At 41.2% G+C, this 26,148-nt stretch overlaps 1 protein-coding gene across 6 annotated transcripts in view; it reads left to right on the top strand.

Annotated features, from left to right (window-relative positions):
- The window catches only part of aifm3 (AIF family member 3), a 68,197-nt gene extending 46,971 nt beyond the window's left edge, over positions 1-21,226 (top strand). For 3 of the 6 annotated variants that reach the window (XM_078421153.1, XM_078421154.1, XM_078421155.1), the window contains 11 exons: positions 459-574; positions 1,497-1,568; positions 2,081-2,144; positions 3,310-3,386; positions 4,718-4,835; positions 6,624-6,722; positions 9,935-10,010; positions 10,211-10,249; positions 16,446-16,550; positions 18,106-18,126; positions 20,140-21,220. In XM_078421153.1, the coding sequence (XP_078277279.1) occupies positions 459-574; positions 1,497-1,568; positions 2,081-2,144; positions 3,310-3,386; positions 4,718-4,835; positions 6,624-6,722; positions 9,935-10,010; positions 10,211-10,249; positions 16,446-16,550; positions 18,106-18,126; positions 20,140-20,179 (827 nt within the window). In that variant the 3' untranslated portion in view covers positions 20,180-21,220. Of the gene's footprint in view, positions 1-458; positions 575-1,496; positions 1,569-2,080; positions 2,145-3,309; positions 3,387-4,717; positions 4,836-6,623; positions 6,723-9,934; positions 10,011-10,210; positions 10,250-16,445; positions 16,551-18,105; positions 18,127-20,139 lie in introns of all 6 variants that reach the window. The other 3 variants (XM_078421158.1, XM_078421157.1, XM_078421159.1) reach the window with 3 other exon arrangements.
- The last annotated feature ends 4,922 nt before the right edge of the window (positions 21,227-26,148 follow it).

Raw genomic sequence — 26,148 nt, 5'->3', positions numbered from 1 at the left:
CAAGATGCACTGCAACAACTTTGACACCTTACGAATGGTTCAAGGAGATAGCTATCGCCATCAATAAAGAGCAAGACATATCATTAAAGCTAGAAAGGAGGGAGAAAACTTCACAATTATGCTACCAAGATTGGAGAGCTTGAGTTATAGGGAGAGAGTAGGGAAGTCCAAAACTAGATGGCATAGATTTAAGGTATAAGGAAAAGAAAATTAAAAGGGACGTAAGGCACACCTTTTTCACATAGCGGATGGTGGGTATATGGGAGAAACTATCAAGGGAAAGTTGTTGAGGTTTGTACAATTACAAAATCATTGTTTCCATGCTGAATAACTCTGCGACTCTAAATGCTGACAACACCCATACCCCCGTTATTAAATAAAAGAATATTTTGGAACTTAAAGGTTTTGCAGGAGGATGAGAGCAAAAACTGAATTGTGGAATGATTTGTTTTCTGCAGGCATGGAAGTAGCTGCATACCTCACTGATAAATCCCACTCAGTGTCTGTCATTGGCAGTGGAAACATCCCTTTCAGAAAGGTGCTGGGAGAGAAGGTTGGACAATCCATAATGAAAGTAAGTGAGGGAAATTGAAAGTGAGGTAAAGGGCTGACATGTCGAGTGAGCTGCTGTGCTTTGTTTTTTGAAGAGATATTAAATGGACGGGGACTGATCAAGTAGGAAGTGGGACAAACAAAATCTACAGCATTAAAAAACATGTTGATAGACTGGCCTAAAATGGTTTCAAAAGTTAAAGTGTTCTCCATTGCTTGTTTTTATAATCTGAATTGAATTAAACAGACACGGTGGCAAGAACGTCATCTCGCAATCAGTGAATTCAAGTCCAACATCAGACATTTGAACAATTCAGTGCACTATTCAAGAAGTTCGATGCAATGATGGGGATTGCCATTCTCAAAGGTGCTTCATTCAGATGGAAACTTGGAAAATGGATCTTTCTTTCTCCTGGATAGGGTTTAAATGATCTAAATGCACTGTCACTCCTCAGTCAATATTTCTTTGTCCAACCAAAACAGGTTATCAAGCCATTATCACACTGCTATTTAAAGAAATTTTACGCATTATGTTTCATGCCTGATGGCTTTGCAAGAAAAGCCTGGTGCAGAACACTTCAGGAGTAGTCCAATGACTCGAAAAATGCTCTGAGATATTCTGAGTTTGGGAAAGGATCTGTATAACTTGTAACGTTTTCTTTCAGTCTTGATAAAAAAAACTGTCCCAGAAATGGAGGGAATAATGTTTAATAATCCACATAGTCATCATCCTGCTAAAAGTAACCTTTGTGTAAAATCTCCAGCAGACAGTAGCGATCAGTGAATTTTCTTTGTCGAAGTATGTTTTACTCTGTTCTAGAATCCAATACAAACTCACCTTTAAAGTCCTATGGTGCTCTTTCAATTTGTGGGTCTGGGTTGTCTGTCTGGATTACAAGCACTGATATGAGGAGAGGATTGATCATTTTCTTTTCCATGTTCAGATGTTTGAGACCAATCGTGTGAAATTCTATCTGCAGAATGAGGTCTCGGAGCTGCGAGGTCAGGATGGAAAGGTACAAAAGCAACTTATAATCGAGTTCTCTGAACATTTTACACTTCATTCATGCCTACTCAGTAATAATTAACAGTGAAATGTGAAATGGCTTTGTATTGTAATCAAGGGTTAGATAAACAATCCGTCTTTGGTGAACGCGAAGCGTAAAATGGAGCATTAAGGTTTACACCATAGACATGGGATTGCATCCCAATGTTGGCTGGGCAGTGGTCATGTAAGCTTGGCATTATTGGAAAGTAGCAGAGAAAGTCTAGCATCTTAAGGAAGAAGCAATTATGAATTAGATGCTTCAAGAGCAATATTAGGCAATTGTGAGAAGGCCTCAAGTGGAGAGCAATATGTAAAATGATAAGAAATGTGGAAGACATACAACAGAAGACTCAGAAAATTGAATAGCAAAAAAAAAATAAGAGCCTGATACTCCCAAAACACAAGCTTCACATTGGAAGAGATAGCACTTACTATACAAATCATACAAGTACTGACACTTTCTGTTTTATTTTAATGAAGGTGAAAGAAGTTGTTCTGAAAAGTGGAAAAATCCTTCGAGCAGATGTTTGTGTGGTTGGAATTGGTAAGAGTGATCTTCAGAATTGATGGGCAGTGTCTCAGTGCCGGAGATGTTACTTTAGCTTTGAGTGACAATGGGGACATTTCCTTTCTCTGTGGCTACGCTATCAGCTGCATGTAGATTTGAGTGTACAGGTGCAGGAAACTACAAGGTCATCTCTTTCATGGTGAGAATACACTCAGCTATCCCTGGGACCAGGCAAGTTAACAGCATTCCACATGAAACCAAGGCGGTGTTTTGTCTTAACCTGCCAATGGAAACAATTGTGATCAGTTAATGATCCTCACTAACTTCAGTCATATTATTCTCTATTTACTGAAATGAAACTAAAACACTTGGCTGAGTTAATCCTATTACTTTCATGCCCAATGGATTATGGTGAAATTATTCAACTGAAATGGAGTGGGATGAAGGTTATAAAACCTAGCAGCAAAATTAGGCCATTCAGCCCATCAAATCTGATCCACCATTCGTTCATGGCTGATCTATTTTTCCCTTCAACTCCATTCTGTTGCCTTCACCCTGTAACCTTTGGTTCCCTTACTAATCAAGAACCTATCAATCTCCACTTTAAAAATATTCAATGACTTGGCATTCACAGCCCTCTATGGCACTAGTTCCACAGATTCATCACGCTCTGGCTAAATAAATTTCTCCTCATCTCCATTCTAATGGTACATTCTACTATTATAAAGTTGTGTCCTCTGGTCCGAGACTCCCACTACTGAAATATCCTCTCCCCATCCACTCTTATCTAGGCCTTTCATAATTCGGAAGGTGTCAATGAGATCCCTCCTCATCCTTCTAAATTCCAGCGAGTACAGGACGTTGAGCCATCCAACGCTCCTCAACACATTAACCCAATCATACCCGGGATCATTCCCATAAACTTCCTCTGAACTCTCTCCAATCCCAGCACATCCTTCCTCATGTAAGGGAGGGCTTTATTCTGGCAGACCATTTCACAGTTAGTCCAGGCAGATAGTGGTGGAAAGGAGTGACCTCATTGCATGCTGTCTTTCCCTTTGAATATTAAGAAAAGAGGTGAAGGTGCGAAATCGGTTTAAAAAAAAAAAAGATTTGTTCACATCGTGGTATGGCTAATGTAGTAAACTGCATCAGTTTATCTGTCGGTTCACCCGAGATCATTCTTCTTCTTTTGCTGTAGGGGTTGTGCCGGCTACATTATTTCTCAAGCAGAGTGGAATCAATATGGATTCTAAGGGCTTTCTTCCTGTCAACAAGGTAATGTGTACGTCTGGAGACCCAGATCACAGTGAAAATCAAGGGTTACAGGACATATGGTTAGATGTGGCCCTTTTTGCTAAAGGGATCAGGGGGTATGGAGAGAAGGCAGGTACAGGCTACTGAGCTGGATGATCAGCCATGATCATATTGAATGGCGGTGCAGGCTCGAAGGGCCGAATGGCCTACTCCTGCACCTATTTTCTATGTTTCTATGTTTCTATAATATTCATATATGTCTTTGGGATAAGGAATCCTTTTTTAGTTATGGTTAGTTTAGAGATACAGTGTGAAAACATGCCCTTTGGCCCACTTAATCCAAGCCAACCAATGATCACCCATACACTATTTCTATGCTAGACACTAGGGACAATTTATAAAAGCCGACTAACATACAAACCTGCATGACTTTGGGATATACCCATCAGTTCTCTGACATGGAATGTGATGGTAGCCACTGTTTCTCTCCAATGGGAAAATGCAGCACAAAAAGACGACAAAATGAGAGCAAGACAGAAATGGGGAATGTCAAGAAGCCGTGCTCAAACAAGTTAGAGCTTGTCAGCTTCCCCTTTTCAACAAGAAAATAACATACACTGCAAGAAAGTTCACAATTGTACTTCTAAAGGTTTGGGTACATATATGACTTCCAAGTAGTCAGCCACATTAAGATCATACTATATAATTAGGTTTGAAATATTTAAAGCGTAGTACAATACATTTCTGAAAATAATCTGTCTTCGCCCAATGTGTAACATCCAACACTACCCACTGCATTCAACAGGAACATTGAACCTCGCTTCAACATTAGCTCTGTTTCTCTTTGAACTAAAACTACCTGACCTGCTGAAAGTTTCCAGCATTTTGTGTTTCGCTTTATAGATTTATAGCATCAATAATTTTTGATTTTCATTTACAACACCCTTTCTGTTCATGCTCGGGGAAATTTGAAAGTTTCTAAACTGAGATTGACAGAGTTATGCTTGGCAAAGATATTGTAATCAAAGATGAGTAAATGAAAATAAGTTGCAGAACAGCCATGATCTAATTGAATTGTGGTTCATGCTTGATGTCTGATTGGCCTTTTCTTTCTTTATTTCTGACTTCAGAATGATTTCAATATATAAACCGTTAGCATCTAAACCGGTTGATCTCACTATTTGTTAATCAACTAATTTTTGCTAACTTTTGAATAAACCCACAGTTACCTCTGCTTCGTTACATGTGCTGTCCACATCTTGAATGTATTATAAAAATCTCCTCTGAAAAATAGCAGACTGTGTGAAACTGAAAATGTTGATACCAAGATTTGTTATCTTTTCTGCTTCCAGCTCATGCAGACAAATGTGCCTGGGGTCTTTGCTGCTGGCGACATTGTCACTTTCCCACTCGCCTTTCGCAACAATAAGAAGGTGAATGTGGGTCACTGGCAGATGGCCCACATGCAGGGTAAGTGGGACTTTCTGATGGCACTATTGGGGTTTGGAAGAAAGGAAATCATCCTTCGTTTTAACACGGTGGGTTGCAGAATATCTACAGCAATATGGAAGTTCAAATTCAGCATGGCCTCAGCAGGAACAAGTAAACAACAGTTTAATGACTAGTGTGTAGGAAGTGTGCTTTAAACCGGAGATAGACACAAAAAGCTGGAGTATCTCAGCGGGTCAGGCAGCATCTCTGGGGAAAAGAAATAGGCGCCGTTTTGCGTCGAGACCCTTCTTTATCTCTCAATACCACCGTCTATATCTCTCGTTTCCCTTTCACCTGACTCTCAGTCTGAAGGAGGGTCTCGACACGAAACGCCACCTATTCCTTTTCTCCAAAGATGCTGCCTGACCCATTGAATTACTCCAGCTTTTTGTGTAATCAACAGTTTAATGACTGCTGTTACCATTGGAAAATTAAATTGATGTGACTCCCTTTGTTATCATTCTCCTTATGCAGATATACTCATGGTAGTTTAATTTTCAGGAGAGCAGCTGACAAATCAGTGATATTGCAATGAAGAAAAATTGTAAGGACAAGATTGACATTTAAATATTGCAAAGTATAACCTAGAATGCATAATAAAACAGTAAAGATTAAGAAATATAATCCCTTTAAGGTAGCAAGGCATTGAGTACATTAATAGGATATTCTAAAGACCAGAGACGCTAAAATCAATCAAATATCTCCAAAACATTTACTAAACATAGAAGACTTTAGCCATTCCCAAATAAACTGACAAGGAAAGAAAAGCACTCCATGGAGAGCTACTGACGTAGGATCCCTTTGCATCTGAGAAACGCCTTCTGCTCTGCTGACTGCAGGCACCTCTCTGCCATCCAAGGACATCATGATGCTCGCTGGGGAGATTTAAGGTGCTGCTCTGTAGCAGAGACTAACCTCTACCTGGGCAAGTGTCAAACTGCACAAACGTTGAGTGGCCTTCATCTCGGTCACGATGGAGCTCCCTCCTCTCTCATCAGCAGCCGCTTCTTCCTATCAGCCATCGTTTTGTCCACTCAGTGTCTTCCTCCTCTTCATCGCCGCCTCCTCCTCCCGTCGCTTTGTGCGCTTTGTCTTTCCCCTCCCACCACCTCTATTTCCCCCTGAATCACCGACATACTGCACCTTGAAAGATGTCAGAGACCGTGGGGGGAGAAGGAGAAGCGGGAGGCGGTGGTGGATCAGGGAACGGAAGGAGCAGCAGCTGGTGAGGGGGGAGGGAACCCCATGGTGACTGAGCATGTCCTGTCGGTGGGACACCATTTCACCCCACCCACCCTCTCCCTCCCCATGGTTCGTTATAACGAGGGTTTACTGTACACAGTTCCCTGAAAATGGCCTCAACAGGAAGGTAGAGTGATAAAGGTTTTTGGTACATTGGCTTTCATCAGTCAGGGTATTGAGAATAGAAGATAGACACAAAAAGCTGGAGTAACTCAGCGGGACAGGCAGTATCTCTGGAGAGAAGGAATGGGTGACGTTTCAGGTCGAGTAGTTAAGAGAAATCTAGATAAACGTAAGAGGGAGACATGAATGGAAGATTATGTCACCTATATTGAATGGGGACAGGTAGGCAGAATCTCCTACCTGTCCCCAGGCCAAACAACTAATGCCAAACAACTCTCTTCTTTGCTTCTGGTGTACGGTTATGTGGAGCACAATTGGCATCAAAGAAATTCTTTAACGTCAGGTCCTCTGCATCATTACGAAACACTGATCAATAATTCCTATTTTCTCAATGTTCCTCAGGTCGAATAGCTGCCCTCAACATCTTGGGAAAAGGAATAGAGATTAACACGGTGCCCTACTTCTGGACAGCAATGTTTGGGAAAAGTATTCGCTATGCAGGTAAAACTGTGATGCACATTCTCTCCTCCTACAGCTACTTGAGCCTTTTGTACCAGTCGGGTTCTCCTGTTATTCCTTCCCCCTCCCCCTAGTTGTTCTACTAGTTTCATTGTCCGCATCCTTGTATCCCTGCCGTTAGCACTTCTTCCCCACCAACGATGGGCTTTTATGGACTCTATCCTTCCTGAGGTCATCTGCTGCCGGCCCTGTTTTGTTTTGTCCTTCTCTATCTTTCAGTCTGAAGAAGTGTTCCAATCTGAAACTTCACATATTCCTTTTCTCCAGAGATGCTGCCTGACCCGCTGAGTTACTCCAGCAATTTGTGTCTATCTCCTGTGATGAGTTCAATGAATGAACCATTAACAGTCATTGCGTGCCCATTTTTGGAAATAATTGATAAGGAACCACAAACGACTACAAATAATTCTGTATTTGATTGTAGTAGTCCCCTTCCCTAAGTGAGGATGATAATCTGACTGACTGAACTATTTATTGGCTCTTTCAATGTTAGTCTCAAGCTGTTGCCTCTAACAAGCTTGTGGAACTGAAAATGATATCAGGCGACCTTAACATTCAGGTCACAGTTACAAGGCTAAATTAGAAAACAAGATCAGTAATTGTGATGCAAGAAAGAATGTGTTGCAAATGTACATCAAGATAGACATCAAGATAAATGGCAGGGATTTTGTGGTCGGTAGCAAAGACACCCCGCCCCTCCCCCTTACAATCAATCTGAAGTCGGGCCCTGACCCGAAATGTCCCTCCCACAGATGTTGCCTGACCCACTGAGTTCCTCCAGCACTTTGTGTTTTGCTCAAGATTGTAGCATCTGCAGTTCCAGGTCAGCAAGGACACGGTGCTTGATATTCACTGTGCAACCAGTTGCCTGGTGTTCCCCTGGGTGTTTGAATAACATCTTTGTGAGTCATTGTTGTTCCTGTGCCTTTGAGCAATTCATGCAAAGACGTGTTTTTTTTAACTAATTGATGAATCTCATTGAGATGCAAAACTAGAAATTTATTAATGGAGCTAAATTTCAGACGCAGCCACAACTATATATATATATATATATATATATATATATTACGGGCAAGCAGAGACAAATTCCTACCCTATACTTGTAAGCCAGGAAGTATAAATTAGATTTAAAAGAATAAGCATAGAGAGGAAATTCAATGGAATTAGAAGAGATAGAAAAGGGACCCGACAGAACAAATGAAATCATCTTATATTATCTCTGGACACTAATTATATTCCTACGGAATAACTTTCCATGTTCTTAAAATTAAAAACTCAGTGCCAGAATATTGCTTAGCAGCAATTATAACATCCTGCTTTTAAATATTCACTAACTCAGAAATGCTTTAGCTCTTCCAGCTTCATTTAGTGGGAAAATATATTATCCATGCTCGTCCAAGAGCTTTCAAAGCTAGGTCTAGAGATGAGGAAATGAAATAGTAGAGCCTGTGGAGGACCACAGGTCGATGCACAGTTTCTTGTCCAATGTAGGTGAATCGAGGACTAGAGGACATAGGTTTAAGGTGAAGGGGAATAGGAATCTGAGGGGTAACTTTTTCACACAAGTGTGGTGGGTGTATGGAACAAGCTGCCAGAGGAGGTAGTTGAGGCAGAGACTATCCCAATATTTAAGAAACAGTTAGACAGGTACATGGATAGGACGGGTTTGGAGGGATATGGACCAAACATGGGCAGGTGGGACTAGTGTAGCTGGGATATGTTGGGCCAAAGGGCCTGTTTCCACACTGTATCACTCTGTGACTCTATGACTCTAGACCTCTTCTAGGGTAATTCCGACAGAAACGTCTGGCGTTGTTCGTATTCTGAAAGTTACTTTCAAATTCGGTCTAACACTGATTTCTTTTGGCCTTGCTTTTCCTTGCAGCGCGAAGTGAATGTTTTAGTTCTTTTTCTTAATAGCAACTCTGTTACATGTAGAAAAAACCATTGGAGAGTAATCATAACTGGAAAAAACAACACCATTAGAATAGGAAGAGTATAAAGTGGAACGGGAAGAAAGTAAACAAAAGGAGAGGATAGGAGATTGGTATTTGTTTATTATTGCCACATATGCACATGAATTGTGAAAACCCATGTGCTATCCAGTCAAATCATGCTGTACATAAAAACAATCAAGAGCAGCAGGTAGTGCAAAGAGAAAAAGTATAATAAAGTACATAAATATTTTGAAAAGTTTGTTGGAGTGGTAGAGTGAGAATGTTGATAAGTTCCTCGATATACAAAAAAGAGTTTTAAATATGTGTGGGATTATCAGTTTCAGCATTCGGTTTGTAATTATTGTAAACTGATCACTTTGACAAGATTTTTTGAAGAAATGGCTGGATCAGTGGAAAGGAGGGTGAACAAGGTGTCATTGGATTTTCAAACAGAATGACATTCTGCTTTAGTTAAACATTTTGTTCAAGATGGCCGCGCCGTTGTGTTTGGCTGCCTGCCACTGTATGTTTCTTTTTTTTTTCCTAATCAGATGTGCAGCACTTTGGTCAACGTGGGTTGTTTTTAAATGTGCTATACAAATAAAATTGACTTGACTTGACTGTTAGGAGATTTCGGACAGTTAGGAAGCGACTTTAAACCCACTAACAGTAATCTGTGTGTGTGGGGGGGGGGGGGGGGGGAGTTAAACTTTATAAACTATAATTGCAGACAAGCCATTTCTAATGGAAAAGGGTCACCCCCACTACTAACTGCCTATTCGTTGTTGCACCTTTCCATTGCAGACATCCTATCCTGCCCATGGTTATGGAATTTTTACAATTTATTTCACAGTTGGCCAAATTTATCCATTACTGGAATGGGTAGCAGGCAGCAGATACAATTCAGTGTGTGAAATAATGATGGAGGAAGAGCTAAGTTAGCTTATTGGACAGTTTTCCCAATGATTGAAGTGTTTTGGTGAAGGACAATTTTATTTTTCAATGTTTCTCTTAATCTCCCTGACTGAACATAAAAACCTTGAGCGTGTATGAAACGAGCTGACATGGGAGAAAGTTGAAGCAGTGACTATCGCAACATTTAAGAAACAATTAGACAGGTACATGGATAGGACAGGTTTAGAGGGATATGCTGGAATTAGTGGGGATGGGACATGTTGGTTGGTGTGGGCAAATTGGGCCGAATGGCCTGTTTCCACACTGTATGATTCTATGATTGCAACTCATTACCTCTTGCAGGTCATGGGGACGGGTTTGATGATGTCATCATTCAAGGAGACTTGGATGAGCGGAAGTTTGTGGCGTTCTACACAAAGTAGGTGCTTCTAACTATTTGCTGCCCTGACTTTGGCTTTCCAAGATTTCTCACAGCTACTGCAAAGTGAGATTACAGCACCAAACCACATAATGATAAATGCTTTATACTGACTCTTTAAAATAAGTTTCTTTCTATCTATGTGAAATAGTGCTTTTGTTTGTGTCTGGCGTTAAAACTGAGATTATTTTACAATTTAGGAAAGCCACTGGGATGAACAACTGCATACAGACCTGGAGGTAAAAATGGAGTTCACTGGTGGAGGAATCCATCCCTGTATATGCTTCTCCCCGCCTCTTTCCCCATCATGATTCTGATAACCACTCATACTGACACATGCAGAGCTCAGTTTAACCTCTTCCACTCCACTGCTGGGCATTCACTCATTTCAGCCCAAGTGCCTTCCAATATCTGCAGATAAGTAAACTCTCCTCAGCTGAATTCTGATGCCAGCTGTCTGTTAGATGAACCACAACAATAGTTAGATCATGAACGGTTAGAAAGGGGAATTTGGCATATATTTAGCATCTGTTGTATCCTCAGAAGGATAACTTACCAGGTGTAAGGTCAGCTGAGGTTGCAGCTGTATTGGTTAGCAAATGAGTCTCAACTTTCACCCAGTTTTGTTTATCTACCCAGCTGACGTGGCAGCTTCAAGCTTAAGAAGTAGAAGATTAATCTTTCTTTTAGGTTTTAAATGCAGATTTGTGTGTGTGCGCGGTGTAGAGGTGTAAGATTTGAAGGGGCATCACTACACCTGATGCCAGCATTCCTGATGAGATTTTCAGGACGGTAAGATGACAAATCTGGGAAGGACCACTCTTTCCCCAACTCCCTGCCAGCCTTATTTACGTCAAACCACCAGGTTTGTGTGAGTAGGAAATGGGGGGCAGGAAACCCAAAGAAAATATCTCCATCCTCTATCGTTCCCTTGGAAACCATAACCATAAGGTGGACTCTACCAATGGGAGCTCGAGAAGCCGATAATTTCATATATTGGTGATTTGGCCTATCAATGATTTAGCTGCAGAGCCAAAATGTTACATTTCTGAGTTTACTGTTGGCAAGAAACTAAGTGGACATGTGAGGCTCCAAGGGGAAAATGACAGGCTGAGTCAGTGGGCTGCATGGCAGATGGAGCATAACATAGCAGGTGAAAACATTGAAGTTATACATTTAGTGAAAAAGCCGAGTGATAGCAGGTAGGAAAATGTTCAAAGGGACCTGGATATCCTTGTACAGTAAGTTACTGAAGACTAATATGCTAAGAGTAACAACAATTAGGAAGGTTGATGATAGTTTGGACTTTATTGCATATAAATTGAGTACTAGAGCACAGATCTCCACAGCGATGCCCAGTGACACCACACATTGAGTATCATACACTTTATTGGCCTCCTTGCCTGCACTTGCTAGTAGTTGCATGTACTTACTATTGAAGGATTGCAAAGAAGATTCAGCTGGTCATGGAATGTCAGGTCTGTCATATGAGGGGAGATTAAGTAGGCTAGGCTTGTATAGTTTAGAAGAATGCAAGGTTAGCTAATTGGAACATACTAACTGCTTAGACATCCCGGCGGGTTAAGTTCAGTGAGGATGTTTGCCTGACTGAGGGAATTAGAAAGTGGGATGATGGTTTCAAAATAAGGGATGCGTCATTTAATACTGAAAAGAAGAGAGATTTCTTCTCTCAGATGTTGGGGAATTTGCTACCGGCGAATGTTGTGGAGATTCATTTATTTATTGCATTTGATATAGAGGTGAGTAGATTTTTTTATTTATTAGATAGAAAGAAGGACATGTTGAAAGACGAGGAAGATGCTGTTGAGGTAGATTTGCCATGATCTTGTTAAATAGCAGAAGAAACTTGAGGGGCTGGAACCTGTTCCCGAGGCTATTCTTCATGTATTTGTGTCCTTTACCCAGTTATTATTAGGGTATTGAACTGGGTAACACATGGGAACATTGAGGTAAATTGCACAGGTGCAACTGGTTAAATATACGAGAGAACGAGGGATAGAACAATTTGCTGATTGGATGAATGGCGCAGGAAGAGGACCACGTGGAGTATAAATAGATTAGTAGTTGCAAATCATTTGTTTCTAAGTTATGAAACCGTTGTACTTTGATGCATAGTTGCAGAATCATTAGAGCGAATGCATTGAGTCATTGAAGGTGAGCTTATATGTGGGGCCCCCTACTTGTTAATTCATCATCAGTGCAAAAGCTGTAAAGCTCTGGAACAAGTTTAAATGCTTGGCTAATAAATTAATTACAATATGCTCCACAAGTGGCAGATCTCCAACAGAGATTCCACCTTGCCGGAGGTCATCTGCTGCTAGCTGTGATTTGTCAGGCCCCTTCTCTCTCCCACCTCTCTTTCTTGCTCTCCCGTGCAGTCAGTCTGAAGAAGGGTCCCGACCCGAAACGTCACATATCCATCTTCCCCAGAGATACTCTCCACTGAATTACTCCAGCACATTGTGTCTTACAATACCATATCCTAGTTTATGTGAGGGTCAATGAAAGCACGAGGTTTCATACTGAAGCTGTAATTCTCTTGGTAAGGAAGAAAATGAGCTGTGCGTGACTTGCAACATTGTGAGATTGATGCCTGGGGGAACCATCATATGAGATACCATGGCCAATATTTGAAAGGGAACTATTTCAGCTTAATTATCGCAAGTGCTGTCTGTCCAGCTAAAATAGCTCTTGTGCTTCAACGGATGCTGATGGTTTCAATTTATACGTGATCGTTTCCGTAGGAAGTCCGACCTGGCCCTAGTATATGGTGCAGATGCTCCAGTAGAATTTTTGGTGAATTGCAGGACTGCAATTGGTCTTCTTGAGGAATCCAGGAACAAGGATACGTATATAAATATAGTGAGAACATTAGGAACAGGTGCAAATAGATATATACAACATGAGTTACGGCCTCGTGAACATAGATTTATCAATGTTCAGGAACCTGTGCATGGATCTTTCAAGGTGTGGAAACACATCTGCAGATAAAGAGCTGCAGGTATACATATATACAACTATAATGGCATTGCTGTTTATATAAAGAGTTATAAAGAGCATGGATGTATACAATGACAGGCACATTTGCATGTAGATGGAGATGGTGGGGAATAGATGCACAAGTGAGTTGTATAGGTATGTGTGAAAATTACAGAGCATATGTTTACAATGACAATGGTTTGGAGACAGGTTTGTGTGTACTTGGGTGAGTACAGATATAGGAATAGCTTACTAGAGTTTATTTAATCTGCTACATACAAAATGTTCTTCTGGCTTGCATTATACTTTGTTATCCATCCAACTGCCTATTTGGGAACAGGTACACTGGCAGTGAAGAGGTTAAACAGCTTTAACTTGGAATTATAAAATCAGTAATGAAAATTGAACTGATCTTCAGATCTTCACTTGTTCTGATTACTGCTACCCAGAATAAAAGATGTCTGCTTCACGATAGTTGGGACCATGAAATTGGTGGATTTTCAAAGCTTGATCTGTGGTTCAAGATCTTGCAATCCTTTGTGCAAGAGACACACTCTAGTCAGTGCATTGTACTGGATCCAATGCCTGTTAGCTATAATGTCTGTAGTTTTGCAAGAAAAACTATTAAGACTCTCAAATTAACAGTCTATATCTGAGTGTGAAATCAAAGAGAGTAATATTATGCTAAGACACATTGAAATGAATACCTGCCGAGTAACTAATAGCATCAATTCGACCACCCACTTTACTCAGCAACTCATAGTCCTTTCCATTGAGTCCTCTTGACAGTGCAAAACCAGTTACATTGATTGTGTCTGAAATAGGAATTAGGAACATGCCATTTAGTATTTCGAGCCTGTTCCAAACTTTCATTTAGACAGATCATGGCTGATCCGTGCCTCCACATCACCTCCACATCCATTACCACCATTAGCTAACAAAAACCTGACAATATCAGTACTAAAACTAACTGCATATTTAATTTCCATTGATTTCATTCTAGATGCTCTAAAGGGAACAAGTATTCCATCAATTTACTTTCAGGCAATGAAGATAAAAATTACAACCTTCTGATGAATCCATCATTTTCTATTTGCTATCACAGAGTTTATCTTGTAATAGACCCAACTTTTCATTACCATTTTTTGTAAACATAATTGTTTTTGTTTCTAAATTCCCTAAAATGTATCCATTTATTTTTCACATTCTATTTTATGTCCTAGTTAGCCATCCTCAAATCTTTATTTGTACCTTTTAAGTTATTTGTTTTCTTTCCCCCAACAAAATGTATTCAGAATAAAAAATACATACAAAACATGAACAATGCAAAAATTCTTCCAACATTCTCAACGTTGATACATTAATTAGTGTTATGTTCATTAATGTTCACAAATTATCCTTAAACCAAGCACCCGCTTCACTCATGCGGTGGTATCCCTTCCCTTGTTTGCTAAAGACCTGTTAAAATTTAAATTCCTGGCTAAATCTGAGGAGAATCCACAGGTCTTGCTATGTTTCCGCCTTTTTAAGTTGCCTTTATTCTCCTTTGGCAATCCTTTTATAACCTATCGAGTCATACTGCGTAGAAATAGGCCCTTCGGCCCAATTTGCCCACATCAAACAACATGTTCCATCTACACTAGTTGCACCTGCCTGCATTTGGCTCATGTTCTTCTAAACCTATCCTATCCATGTACCTGTCTAAACGTTTCTTAAACGCTGTGATAGTACTCGCCTCAACTACCTATCACCCTTTGGGTAAAAAAGTTGTCCCTCAGATTCCCATTAAATCTTTCCCCTCTCACCTTAAACCGATATCCACTGATTCTCAATTTAATCGACTCTAGGTTAAAGACTGCACATTTACACTATCTACTCCTCTCATGATTTTATACACCTCTGTCAGACACCCCTCATCCATCTGGGTTCCAAGGAATAAAGTCCTAGCCTGCTCAAACACTCTCTTTGGGCCCTCGAGTACTGGCAACATCCACGTAAATCTTTCCAGCTTAACAACATATTTTTTATAAAAGGGTGACCAAAACTGAACACAACACTCCAAATATGGCCTCACAAATGTCTTGTACAACTGCAACATGACCTCTCAATGTCTATACTCAATACTCTGACTGATGAAGGCCAATGTGCTGAAAGCCGCCTTCACCACCCTATCTACTTGTGACACCACTTTCAAGGAACTGTGTACCTGCACTCCTAGATCGCTCTGCTCTATTGCAGAGCCCTGCCATTCACTGTGTAGGTCCTGCCTTGATTTGCCTTCCCAAAATGCAATACCTCACACTTCTCTGCATTAAACTCCATTCACCATTCCTCAGCCCACCAGCCCAACCGATCAAGAACCTGCTGCAATTTTTGACAACCACATTATCTGCAATAGCACCCACTTTTGTGTCATCTGTAAACTTACCAATCACGCCTTGTATGTTCTCATCTAATTAACTTTGCTATTTATCTGCTTTATTTTTAAAATAATTCTTGCCAATTACATTTCCCAGATTCTTCCGAGCTCAAACTTCACAATTTTTCCAAGATTTTGCATGATTACGATGTTTAACCTTAACAATAATATAACATTCAGTGGTACATTGTTTGCCAAATCATTCTGGTACAATGTCATTTTCTTTGTAAGTGTATCCTTGCAGTTTAGATCCAACTGTGATTTCTTTTCTCCTGCTGGTCATGTCTCACCAAAATTGATATAATACTTCTATATGTAGTCTCTAATTTTGGTAATTGTACTTTTTTTTTGTGTGTTAAAAAAAGACTCTTCAAAACTATGTTCTTGTTTTGAATTTTGGCTGATAGTGGCAGTAGATTAAATGTGTGGTGCAGAAATAGCATTATTGGGCCCAAGATTTCTCTTCCTACTCTACGGAATCTAACATAAGAACATGGCAAAGAGCTGGCACGAACCTCCTGGGCTGAATGGCAGCCAATCTGTACTACAATGAAGTCATCTGCATTCCTTATATTCTCTTCTCCCTCAATTATCCCCTTGACTCAATTGCAGCTGCCTGATCCAGTGAGCTTCTGCAGTAGCCTACAGATGGGACATCCAGGAATACAACCTTATTGACTGCTTGAACAGCAGCACACTTCTGGAAGTTATACACTGATCTTTCACCAGACTCTGACATAAGAATCCCAAATTTCCTTTGGTAACTAAGACCAAAGTTTATTCATTCATCTTCAACGAGATTAATTTCAAAATGAGGGCTCATCGGCAAGACTGCTCTGATTTCTTTTCTCTCCGTGGTACATTGTTGTAGGCCAAACAAGGATAGAAAACTAAGGATGTTTGTCTTCTTTCCTCGTCCTTGAACTCTCGTATGTCTTGCACACACCCGTGCTTCATAAAACAAAATGTTAAGTAATAAAAGAACATAGTGTAATGTTTGTGTTTTCGTTCCCCAGGAGCGATGAGGTCATTGCTGTGTCAAGCATGAACTATGACCCCATCGTGTCCAAAGTAGCGGAGGTCATGGCATCTGGAAGGACAATCAAGAAAAGGGATGTCGAGTAAGTAACGTTGCATGGCTCCTGGGAGATAAGAGGGGCATAAAGGAAGCTATGTTCACTGCAGACTGTATAAGAATAGATTTCCATACTGTCACAAACCCTCTCATGTAAACAACTAGTTTAAACAGGGTGACCACCGATCCCATTTGAACAAATAAACAAGGTTCTAGAGGAATTCAGCAGGTCAGGCAGCATCTGTGGAGGGGATGGACAGAGATGATATTTCAGGAGAGAACTGTTGGATGGAGAAGGGGAGAGAGAGCTGGAAAAGTGAGATTGGGTGAGGAAAAGCCTGGCAAGTGATAGGTGAATACAGATAAAGAGGGGGTAGGGAGGGTGATTGGCAGATGGGTGGAGTAATAATCAGATAAGGAAAGAGTGAAATGTAAAGCTGGGGGGAAGAATGTGGAGAGGATGGAGGGGGATAAAAGGGAAATATGGGACATGGGGATGGGAGCGGAGCTTATGGAAAAGGAGAAAGGAGCAGGGTGACCATAGTACCAGGTGAAATGTGTGCACACTAGTATTGGGGGACAGGGGAATGTTAAAAGAAATTGGAAAATTCAATGTTTGTACCATTGGTTGTGGGCTACTTATGTGGAATATGAGGAACTGTTCTGAGCAAATTAAGGGTTTACAGAGGAAGTGGTCTCAATGGAATGCCGAAAGGGATGGGGGCAGGGAGATGTGACTGAAGATCAGACTGAGGAAGTGTCCCGACCTGAAACATCATCAGTCCATTCCCTCCACAGATACTCCCTGACCTGCTGAGTTCCTCCAGCACTGAGTTTTGCTCAAAATTCTGGCATCTGCAGTGTCTTGTGTCTCCATTAAAATGATGAGAGCCAAAACATTTCTTTGTTGTTTGAGCAACTTCTACTCAACTGGAATAGGTTGACAGTAAGAAATCATAGACTCCCTTTCAGGAGATGTCTGCACATCCTTCTCGCAGCTCTCCACTCAGGCTGTCTCCCGCCATAGTTTAAATGAAAAAAAAATTAATCCGAATTGTGACATGTTAAATAGAAAATATTTCTTGTTTACATTTTTTTACTGGCTAACCTTCTCCCCATTTCCAAATCTAATGATACATCCCAAGTCAATAAAGACGTGAAAGAAGTGGATCATGTCTGATGGGGTGCATTGAATTTACCCAATAACTTACATTAAGTGTTTAATCGGATATTTCCACACCTTTCCCAAGAGGTTGCATGGTTCTGGTGGACAAGTACTACCTAAATTGTGATGCATAAGCCATCTTGATTGAACTGCCGAGGCTGACTGGTCCAGTTGCTTTGTTATGGTTCATCAGTTTTATTTGTTCGTACACCTATCCAGTTGTGGTTAAAAGGCTGAAGTAGATAACACACTGGCAGAGATGGAAATGTGAGCAACTTTCTATGTGCAGTGTGTAATGTTGCAGTGGCCACATCTGGAGGCCTTGCATGCAAGAAAGGGCATATGCGACATTAGGTGGTTTAGCAGTTATAATATGGTCACACAATGCTCATCTCAAGGTATCTCTTTTTCCCCCCTCTGTGCTCTCATTCTTAAGGATATTTGTACATCGTGGCCGGTAGGTAGTTGAGAGTTTTATTCTTTAATATAACCCATCCACCATTGTTAAAAGTATGGCCACTGCTGGGAAGATGTGTTTGGTCACAAGACTGATGGATCAGCAGTTGTTATCTAAATTGTTGCATGCTTGTACACGTTTTATGTGCATGTAATCTTCCTCCAGTGAATTTTTTGGCTTTTAATTTGTAGGTAGCCTGTTACAGGACAAGCAATACGAGTCATTTGATTAGCCCCCAGTGTGGGGGAGAAGCATTTGTCTTTAGCTACAATTGCTAAGTGTTTGTGCTGGGATCAGCTGCCAACTGCGCTCAAAATCATGACATTTGCCTATAAACTGACTCTCCTTTTGCTGGGTTTTCCCAATGCTATCTGATTCCAAATTGATATAACCCAAAACAAATTGCATGAATGATACTTTCTGGATAAAATCACGGCAATCGTGAAAATTAAATGGGCACTTCCATTCTAAATCCACATTCAGATTTCAAGTCGTCCTATTATAGACTGAAGCTCCCAGGGCGATCATCAGAAGTCATTTGGCAATAACAAGGAACACAGCTTGTCAGGCATCTCTGGAGAAAAAGAATAGGTGACGTTTTGGGTTGAGACCCTTCTTCAGACGGAAGGGTTTTCAGAGTATGAAGAGGGGTCTCGACCCAAAACGTCACCTATTCCTTTTCTCCAGAGATGCTGCCTGACCCGCTGAGTTATTCCAGAATTTTGTATCTATCCTCAGTGTAAACCAGCATCTGCAGTTCCTTCCTACACACAAGGAACACAGCACCTTGACAAGGCTGCTCCAAATTCCACCAGAAATGCTCACACACTTCCTAAATTGTGCAGTCTGTTCTTAAACCACCAAAGAATAATTTCTGGAGAATTTAACTGCTGAAGAACTCACTTAATGGGCACCTCAGTGTTTTCTACTTGGCGTTGGATTTTCCTTGCCAACCCGATGGACAGTGCCCAGGGGGTGTTTCCCCCATGTCCTGTCCTCAGTGGATAATACATCATCAATCCCTTTGTATTAAATATTTATCATGCTCATCTCGAGGGGTGTAGGTGGGGTAGAAGTGAATAAGAACAGTGTTTAGACTTTACATATCTTTTGGTCTGTCATTAATTTTTCTTCCCAGTATTGCTCCATTATTTGTGGATTTTCCCTCCAGATGTGCATTTCATTTATTGCCGTTCTTTGTCTCTCTCTGTTTCACTTTGGTGCTTTCTGTATTCCTGCTCCATCCTCTCTGTTCTCCATGGTAGCCATGAAACATTTTGTTGCAGACTGGCTGACATGAGACTCAAGTCTTTAAGGGCTGATACGTTTCTGATCACAGTGTCTGTCACTGTAACAAGTCAGGAGTCTGCTCTTTGGGTCACGCAGTTTGCGATATAACATTTTTTTGTGAAGAATCCATCCTAATGCCCTTAAATTGTTTGCAACAATTTAGTGACTTTTAAGGGGACCCAACTTAGCCAATATGCAAGGTCCAACAAACAGCAATGTGCTAAGTTTTTAGATAAATATTTGTCAGGATACAAGGAAACTGTTTCTTCTAATTGTGCCATGGAATATTATGTTTATGTGAGAGCGAGTTAGATTAGTAAAGGCATCAAAGGTCACTGGGAGAAGGCAGGAGAATGGGGTTAAGGGAGAAAAATAGATCAGCCATGATCAAATAGCAGAGCAGACTTGATGGGCCAAATGGCTTATTTCTGCCCGTCTTTTGTTCATATCTGAAAGGTGACATCTTGTGCAACATCTTGTCAAAATTGCATTGTAATGCTCAGCTGGTTAAGCACTCGCGAGGCTGGAATAAGACTTGAATCCACAACCTTCTAACTCGAAGGCAACCATGGTACAACTGACACAGTTCTTTAGAGAACCTCAGGCAAATTATTACTTCTTCCTTGAGTGCTGGAAAATATCCTGCACTGCGGTCATAGTTTCATTGAAGACGATGGCTACATGGGGCAATAATGACCCTTGGGGGTTTCTTTTGTCTTTCAGGACAGGTGACATGTCTTGGCTCTTTGGCAAAGGTACATAGTGGAAACTGCCAGTGGACCCTGTGCCCTGGCCAAAGCCACAGCTTGGAACAGATCTCAGCGGCTCAGTTGGACAGTCTTTTCTGGAGCACAAAATCACCAGCAGTAGGTTGTGCTGTGTGGAGAGGGATGGTGGGACAAGATTGATGCGAGGGGATAGCAGCACGCGCTTTAGTACAGACTGGTCAAGCCTCTCATCAGCTGCTGTCTTTCTTGAATCAAGGTGGTGGTCTCCAATTTTGCAAAAGCCTGTAGTGAGCAGAAGATCAGCCTGGCAACTCCATGTTTCATTCGGCATGTGGACTCACCAAACATCCAAAATAGTCAGAAGTAAAGCAGTTCCTTACTCAAGTGTGCCAACGAAGGTGAAGGGTATCAGGTCTTCTTGCCTGTGCCCCTGCCTACACAACCCAATATTGCATACAGCTTCTACGGCATGTATCTCCCTGACCCCCTGTTGACAAGAGCGACTGACTCTAAATCTTATCCTGTTGGTTCCATGGCTCATTGTATTGAGGAACTGATGGTCACACGATGACCCAGACAAGGCTTTTATATATTCTGATCATCTAAAAATAATTGGTGTGGTTTCTAATAAATCTGTTAGGCAATAATGGGAAATGTACTTTTTTTAATAAAAAGAAAGTCCTGTATGGGGTTCTTTCAGATGACATTATGTTCCTTTAGCGGCACTTCTGCTGATCCTGGCAAGCGTGTTTCTGCATCTAACACAATAAAAAGGACCGAGCAAAGCAAGACGTGGTAACTTGATAGTGCAATTATTCTAATCGTTTTGGAATTCTGTTAAAATTAAAGAAAACTTAAATCTTGTACGACTTCTGTCCTTTTCAAAGTGCTTTTAGACTAAACTGTGGTCATTGTTGTGAAGTAGAAACCAAACAGCCAATTTGTATGCAGTAAATTCTTATAAACAGCAATGAAATAATGACAATCTGAGGAGTGGGTGACGTTTCGGGTCGAGACTCTTCTTCAGACTGCGTTTCGGGTCGAGACCCTTCTTCAGACAGGCTTGTTGGCAACAAATGCCTCACAAGGTGACATGAAGGAGGAGGAAGGTATCCGAAACGTCACCCATTCCCTCTCTCCGAGATGCTGCCTGACCTGCTGAGTTACTCCAGCATTTTGTGATACCTTCCTCCTCCTTCATGTCACCTTGTGAGGCATTTGTTGTTGCCAACAAGCCTTCAGACCCCTCTAATACTGTACCAGGTTACGTTGTCAGGTTAAGCCCCTCAAGCCCAATAACCAGGTTAAGATGTAACTACTCTCCATCTCCAATCACACCAAGGTGCTAAAGTGATATTTTCAGACTAGTTTTCCCCCTCAAGCAACAGAATCACATTCAGCTTCTGGACAATTTCCACGTTGCAAGATAAAGAACAAAACTAGTGCCACCATGGCCAGGGATGGTAACTTACACCATTGACATTAACTGAGCTTACCCTAAGGGACAGTAAATGGATCCTAAATCATGAAACAAGGACAAAACAGCAGCACTTTAGGGAAAATCACCTTGATTGAAGCTAAAAATTCTTCCTTCCATTACCCTGTAGCATTAACAAATGGCTCCCGTGATAAACATGAATGTTGAATAAGGAGATATAGTTACTATATAGACACAAAAAGCTGGAGTAATTCAGCGGGACAGTCAGCATCTCTGGAGGGAAGGAATGGGTGACGCTTTGGGTCGAGACCCTTTGTCAGACCCTTTGATATTTATATTAAGAAACGGTTTTACATTCTTCCATAATGCAGGGTTTTTTTTAAATTCCCCAACCACATAAGTGAATAATGGGAGCAAAAGATATCAAAGGATGCACTGCCTCATCCAGCTCCACCATATTCACACTTGATTTGGTCAACTTTTTAAAATTAAACCTCAAACAGAGCCATAGGCATAGAGAGATACAGCGTAAACAGGACATTGTACAGGAGGCGGTGGCCGGGAGGAACAGTATTGAGTGGGACTGACCAGACATGTGTTAGCCCAGCGCAAGTAAACAATCAAAGGCAACCCCATCCAACCCCAAAATCATAATGTAAATATAATTCATTTAAAGGTACTCATTCTGACACCTGACTGATGTTGCAACCTTTTGGCAGATTATAAATTCAGGCATTTGCCATACAAATGACAAGCACACACAATATTTGATGTAAAAAGCTGTATTTATATATCCAAGGTACAAATTAAAAAACACAAATTTAAGATATTTCAAAAAAGGTTTCAATGCCTGCATTCAATGTCATCCTGGGGCATGCTAGTTAAGGGGGCTGCAGTCTTCAGCCTCTGAACAGCACTTTGCGATATTTTCCATTCTTTGAAATTTGGAGATTCCAGAATTAACTTGAAGCACTATTTGGTCTATTTGATCTATTTGGTCAACTTCGCATTGTGGCTCTTCACATATCCAATTCTGAAATATTACTGTTCACGTTGGATGTAAAAAAAATCAAATTTTCAATGAAAATTAACTTAGCTTTAAAAAGAGCGCGACGTTCCAGGTCGAGATCCTTCCTCAGACTAATTGTTAGGGAGGGGAGAAGAAAGCTGAATGATGAGAGAGGCAGGACATAGCATGGCTGGAGAAATAGGTAGGAGTCCAGGTAACCTTTAACAACCCCCACCCCCTCCCCCACACACCCCTTTCTCCCCCACATCCCCCTTTCTCCCATATATTCCCCACCCCCCCATTGTGCCTCACCTGAACCCTCATCTGTTTCTCCCCTCTTCCTGCTATTTTCCTCCCTCTGGCTTCACAATTTGCAACTTTTCAATCCCATCTCACACCTCTGCTTTCATCTCTGGCCTTTGTTCCAACCGTCTTCCTATCAAATACCTGGCTTGCCTGTATCCACCTATTACCTGCCATGTTTTGTCCTGCCTCTCCCCTCTTCCAGCTTTCTTCTCCTCCTTCTACAATCAGTCTGAAGAACATCATCGATCCATGTTCTCCAGAGATGCTGCCTGAGTTACTTCAGCAATTTGTGTCCTTTCCTGATTAATTGCATTGTGCTTCCTGCAATCCAGGGTTTCCTTTGAACAAACACCCCACTGTAACCCAAAGATGGCAAGGGCGATATTCATGTCACAGGGGTAGTTCTCATGGGTATCTTACTCCAAAGTCAGCTGCAATAAAATCTATATCATTCAGATTCCAGGAGAGTTTAATCGTTGGAGCACCCACTTCAAATTCAGTCCCCATCCTTCACAACAGGCTGTCATTTATCTCGGTTGCAATGCTAATTCAATTCCATGAATGTGAATGACAACTATGTCAGTTCCAATGTCTCCGGTACTGTTTATTTTGGGCAGTAGCAACTATGCATCTCTGAACTAAACTATTTGCTACCCCAGACTAATGCCATCCATATTCTATGTTTTGTTTTAATCTACTTGAAAATACCATTCTTATTTTATAAAGACTGAAGAGGGAGAATTTTCATACAGTTTCCAAAGTATGAATCAAGTAAAATCTGCTTCATTACTCTTATTAAAAGTACTTGCCTGGAATATTTTGGAGGACCAAGAACCAAGAAACAGCATTTTCTTGCTCTCATATGTCAACACTCCATTCACTGCACCACTATTAGCTGAGAACAGTGTATACAGTGTATATTTCACACAACGTCACTGCTTATTAATGTATAAGTGAACCCTTAGTGGACACGGGGGTTTTCAATATGCAGGTAAACTGGGAAAATCAGCTTTGTGCTGGATCCCAAGAGAAGGAATTTGTAGAGTGCCTACGAGATGGCTTCTTAGGGCAGCTTGTAATCAAATCCATTAGGGAAGAGGCAATTCTGGATTTGGTGTTGTGTAACAAACCGGATTCGATTAGGGGCTGAAGGTAAAAGAACCCCTAGGAGGTAGTGACCATTATACGATAAAATTCAACCTACAGTTTGAGAGGTAGAAGATGAAATCAGATGTTACTGGTATTACTGCTGAGTCAAAGTGACAACAGAAGGCATGAGGGAGGAGCTGGCTAACGTTGATTGGAAAGGGACCATAGCATGGATGACAGTGGAGCAGCAAAGGCAGGAGTTTCTGGGAATAATTCAGAAAACGCAGGATCTTTTCATCCCAAAGAGGAAGAAAGATTTAAAGGGGAGAATGAGGCCACTGTGGATGACAGGGGAAGTCAAAGACAGCATAAAACTAAAGGAGAAGGCATATAATATTGCAAAGATTAGTGGGAAGCCAGAAGAATGGGAAGCTTTTATAGATCAACAGAAGGTAACTGAAAAGGCAATTTGGGGAGAAAAGATGAAATATGAAGGTAAGTTAGCCGCTAATATAAGAGGATAGCAAAAGTTTATTCAGACACATAAAAAGTAAGAGAGAGGCAAGAGTGCACATTGGACCACTGGAGAAATGACACCAACAATGTACCTGAAATTCAAGTGAGTGGAGTAACTATTACCATGGAGAAGGTGCTTGGGAAGCTGAAGGTCTGAAGGTGGATAAGTCACCTGGACCAGATGGACTACACCCCAGGTTCTGAAGGAGGTGGCTTTAGAGATTGTGGTGGCATTAGTGGTGATCTTTCAAGAGTCACTAGATCCGGAGAGGTTCCAGAGGACTGGAAAATTGCAAATGTTACTCCACTGTTCAAGAAGGGAGTGAAGCAAAAGAGGGGAAACTATAGGCCGTTAGCCTGACTTCAGTGGTTGGTAGGGTTTTAGGGTCCATGACAAAGGATGAGGTTTCCAAGTACTGTACTTAGCAGCACATGAAAAATAGGCCGAAGTCAACATGGTTTTGTGAAGGGGAGATCTTGCCTGATTGGGATTCTTTGAGGAAATGAATAACAGGATGGACAAAGGAGAGTCAGTAGATGTTATTTACCTGGCCTATGAACAGGTACCACATGTGAGGCTGCAAAAGAAGACAACATGGTATTAGAAAGAAGATACTTGCATGGATAGAAGGCTGACTGAATGGCAAAGGCAAAGCGTGGAAATAAAGGGGCATTTTCTGGTTGGCTGCCAGTGATTAGCGGAGTTCTATGGGGGTCGGTGCTGCGGTCAGCACTCTTCAAGGTGTATATAAATGATTTGGATGAGGGAATTGAAGGTTTTGTGACCACGTTTCAGGATGATACGAAGATCGGTGTAGTGGCAGGTAGTGTAGAGAAATCAGGGACTCTGCAGAAGGACCTGGACAGGTTGGGAGAGTGGGAAAAGAAGTGGCAGATGGAATACAGCGTTGCAAAATGTGCAGTAATGCATTTTGGTAGTTGGAATAAAGATGTAGACTATTTTCTAAATGGGGAGAGGGTTCAGAAATCGGAGGTTCAAAGGGACTTGGGAGTGCTGGTGCAGGATTCTCAAAAGGCTAATTTGCAAGTTGAATCAGTACTAAGGAAGGCAAATGCAATATTATCTTTTTTTAGAGGACTAGAATATAAAAACAGGGATGTAATGCTGAGGCTTTATAAGGCACTGGTCAGACTGCATTTGGAGTATTGTGAGCAGTTTTGGGCCCCTTATCTGAGGAAGGACGTGCTGGCATTGGAGAGGGTCCAGAGGACGTTTACAAGAATGATCCTAGAGATGAATAGGTTAACATCTAACATACAATGTGCATTTTACAGTACTCACTGGAGTTTGAGGGGGGACTTCATTGAAACGTACCAAATAGTGAAAGGCCTGGATGGAGCAGATGTGGAGAGGATGTTTCCACTAGTGGAGCGTCTAGAACCAGAATAATAGGATGTACCTGAAAGGAGATGAGGAAGAATTTCTTTAGTCAGAGGGTGGTGAATCACTGGAATTCATTGCCACAGATGGCTTTGGAGGCCAGGTCATTGGGTATTGAGTAGACTTGATGGGCTGAATGGCCTTCTTCTGCTCCTATGACTTATGAACTTGGTAAGATTCTGGAGCCATATTTTCTGTTATCTTCATGATGGTCCATCTGCTGATAGAAGTACTTGCTTGGGCC

This window comes from Rhinoraja longicauda, chromosome 25, assembly GCF_053455715.1.
Source record: "Rhinoraja longicauda isolate Sanriku21f chromosome 25, sRhiLon1.1, whole genome shotgun sequence".
Taxonomy (NCBI): domain Eukaryota; kingdom Metazoa; phylum Chordata; class Chondrichthyes; order Rajiformes; family Arhynchobatidae; genus Rhinoraja; species Rhinoraja longicauda.
The sequence above is the reverse complement of the archived record's forward strand: the minus strand, read 5'-3'. Positions and strand labels throughout refer to the sequence as shown.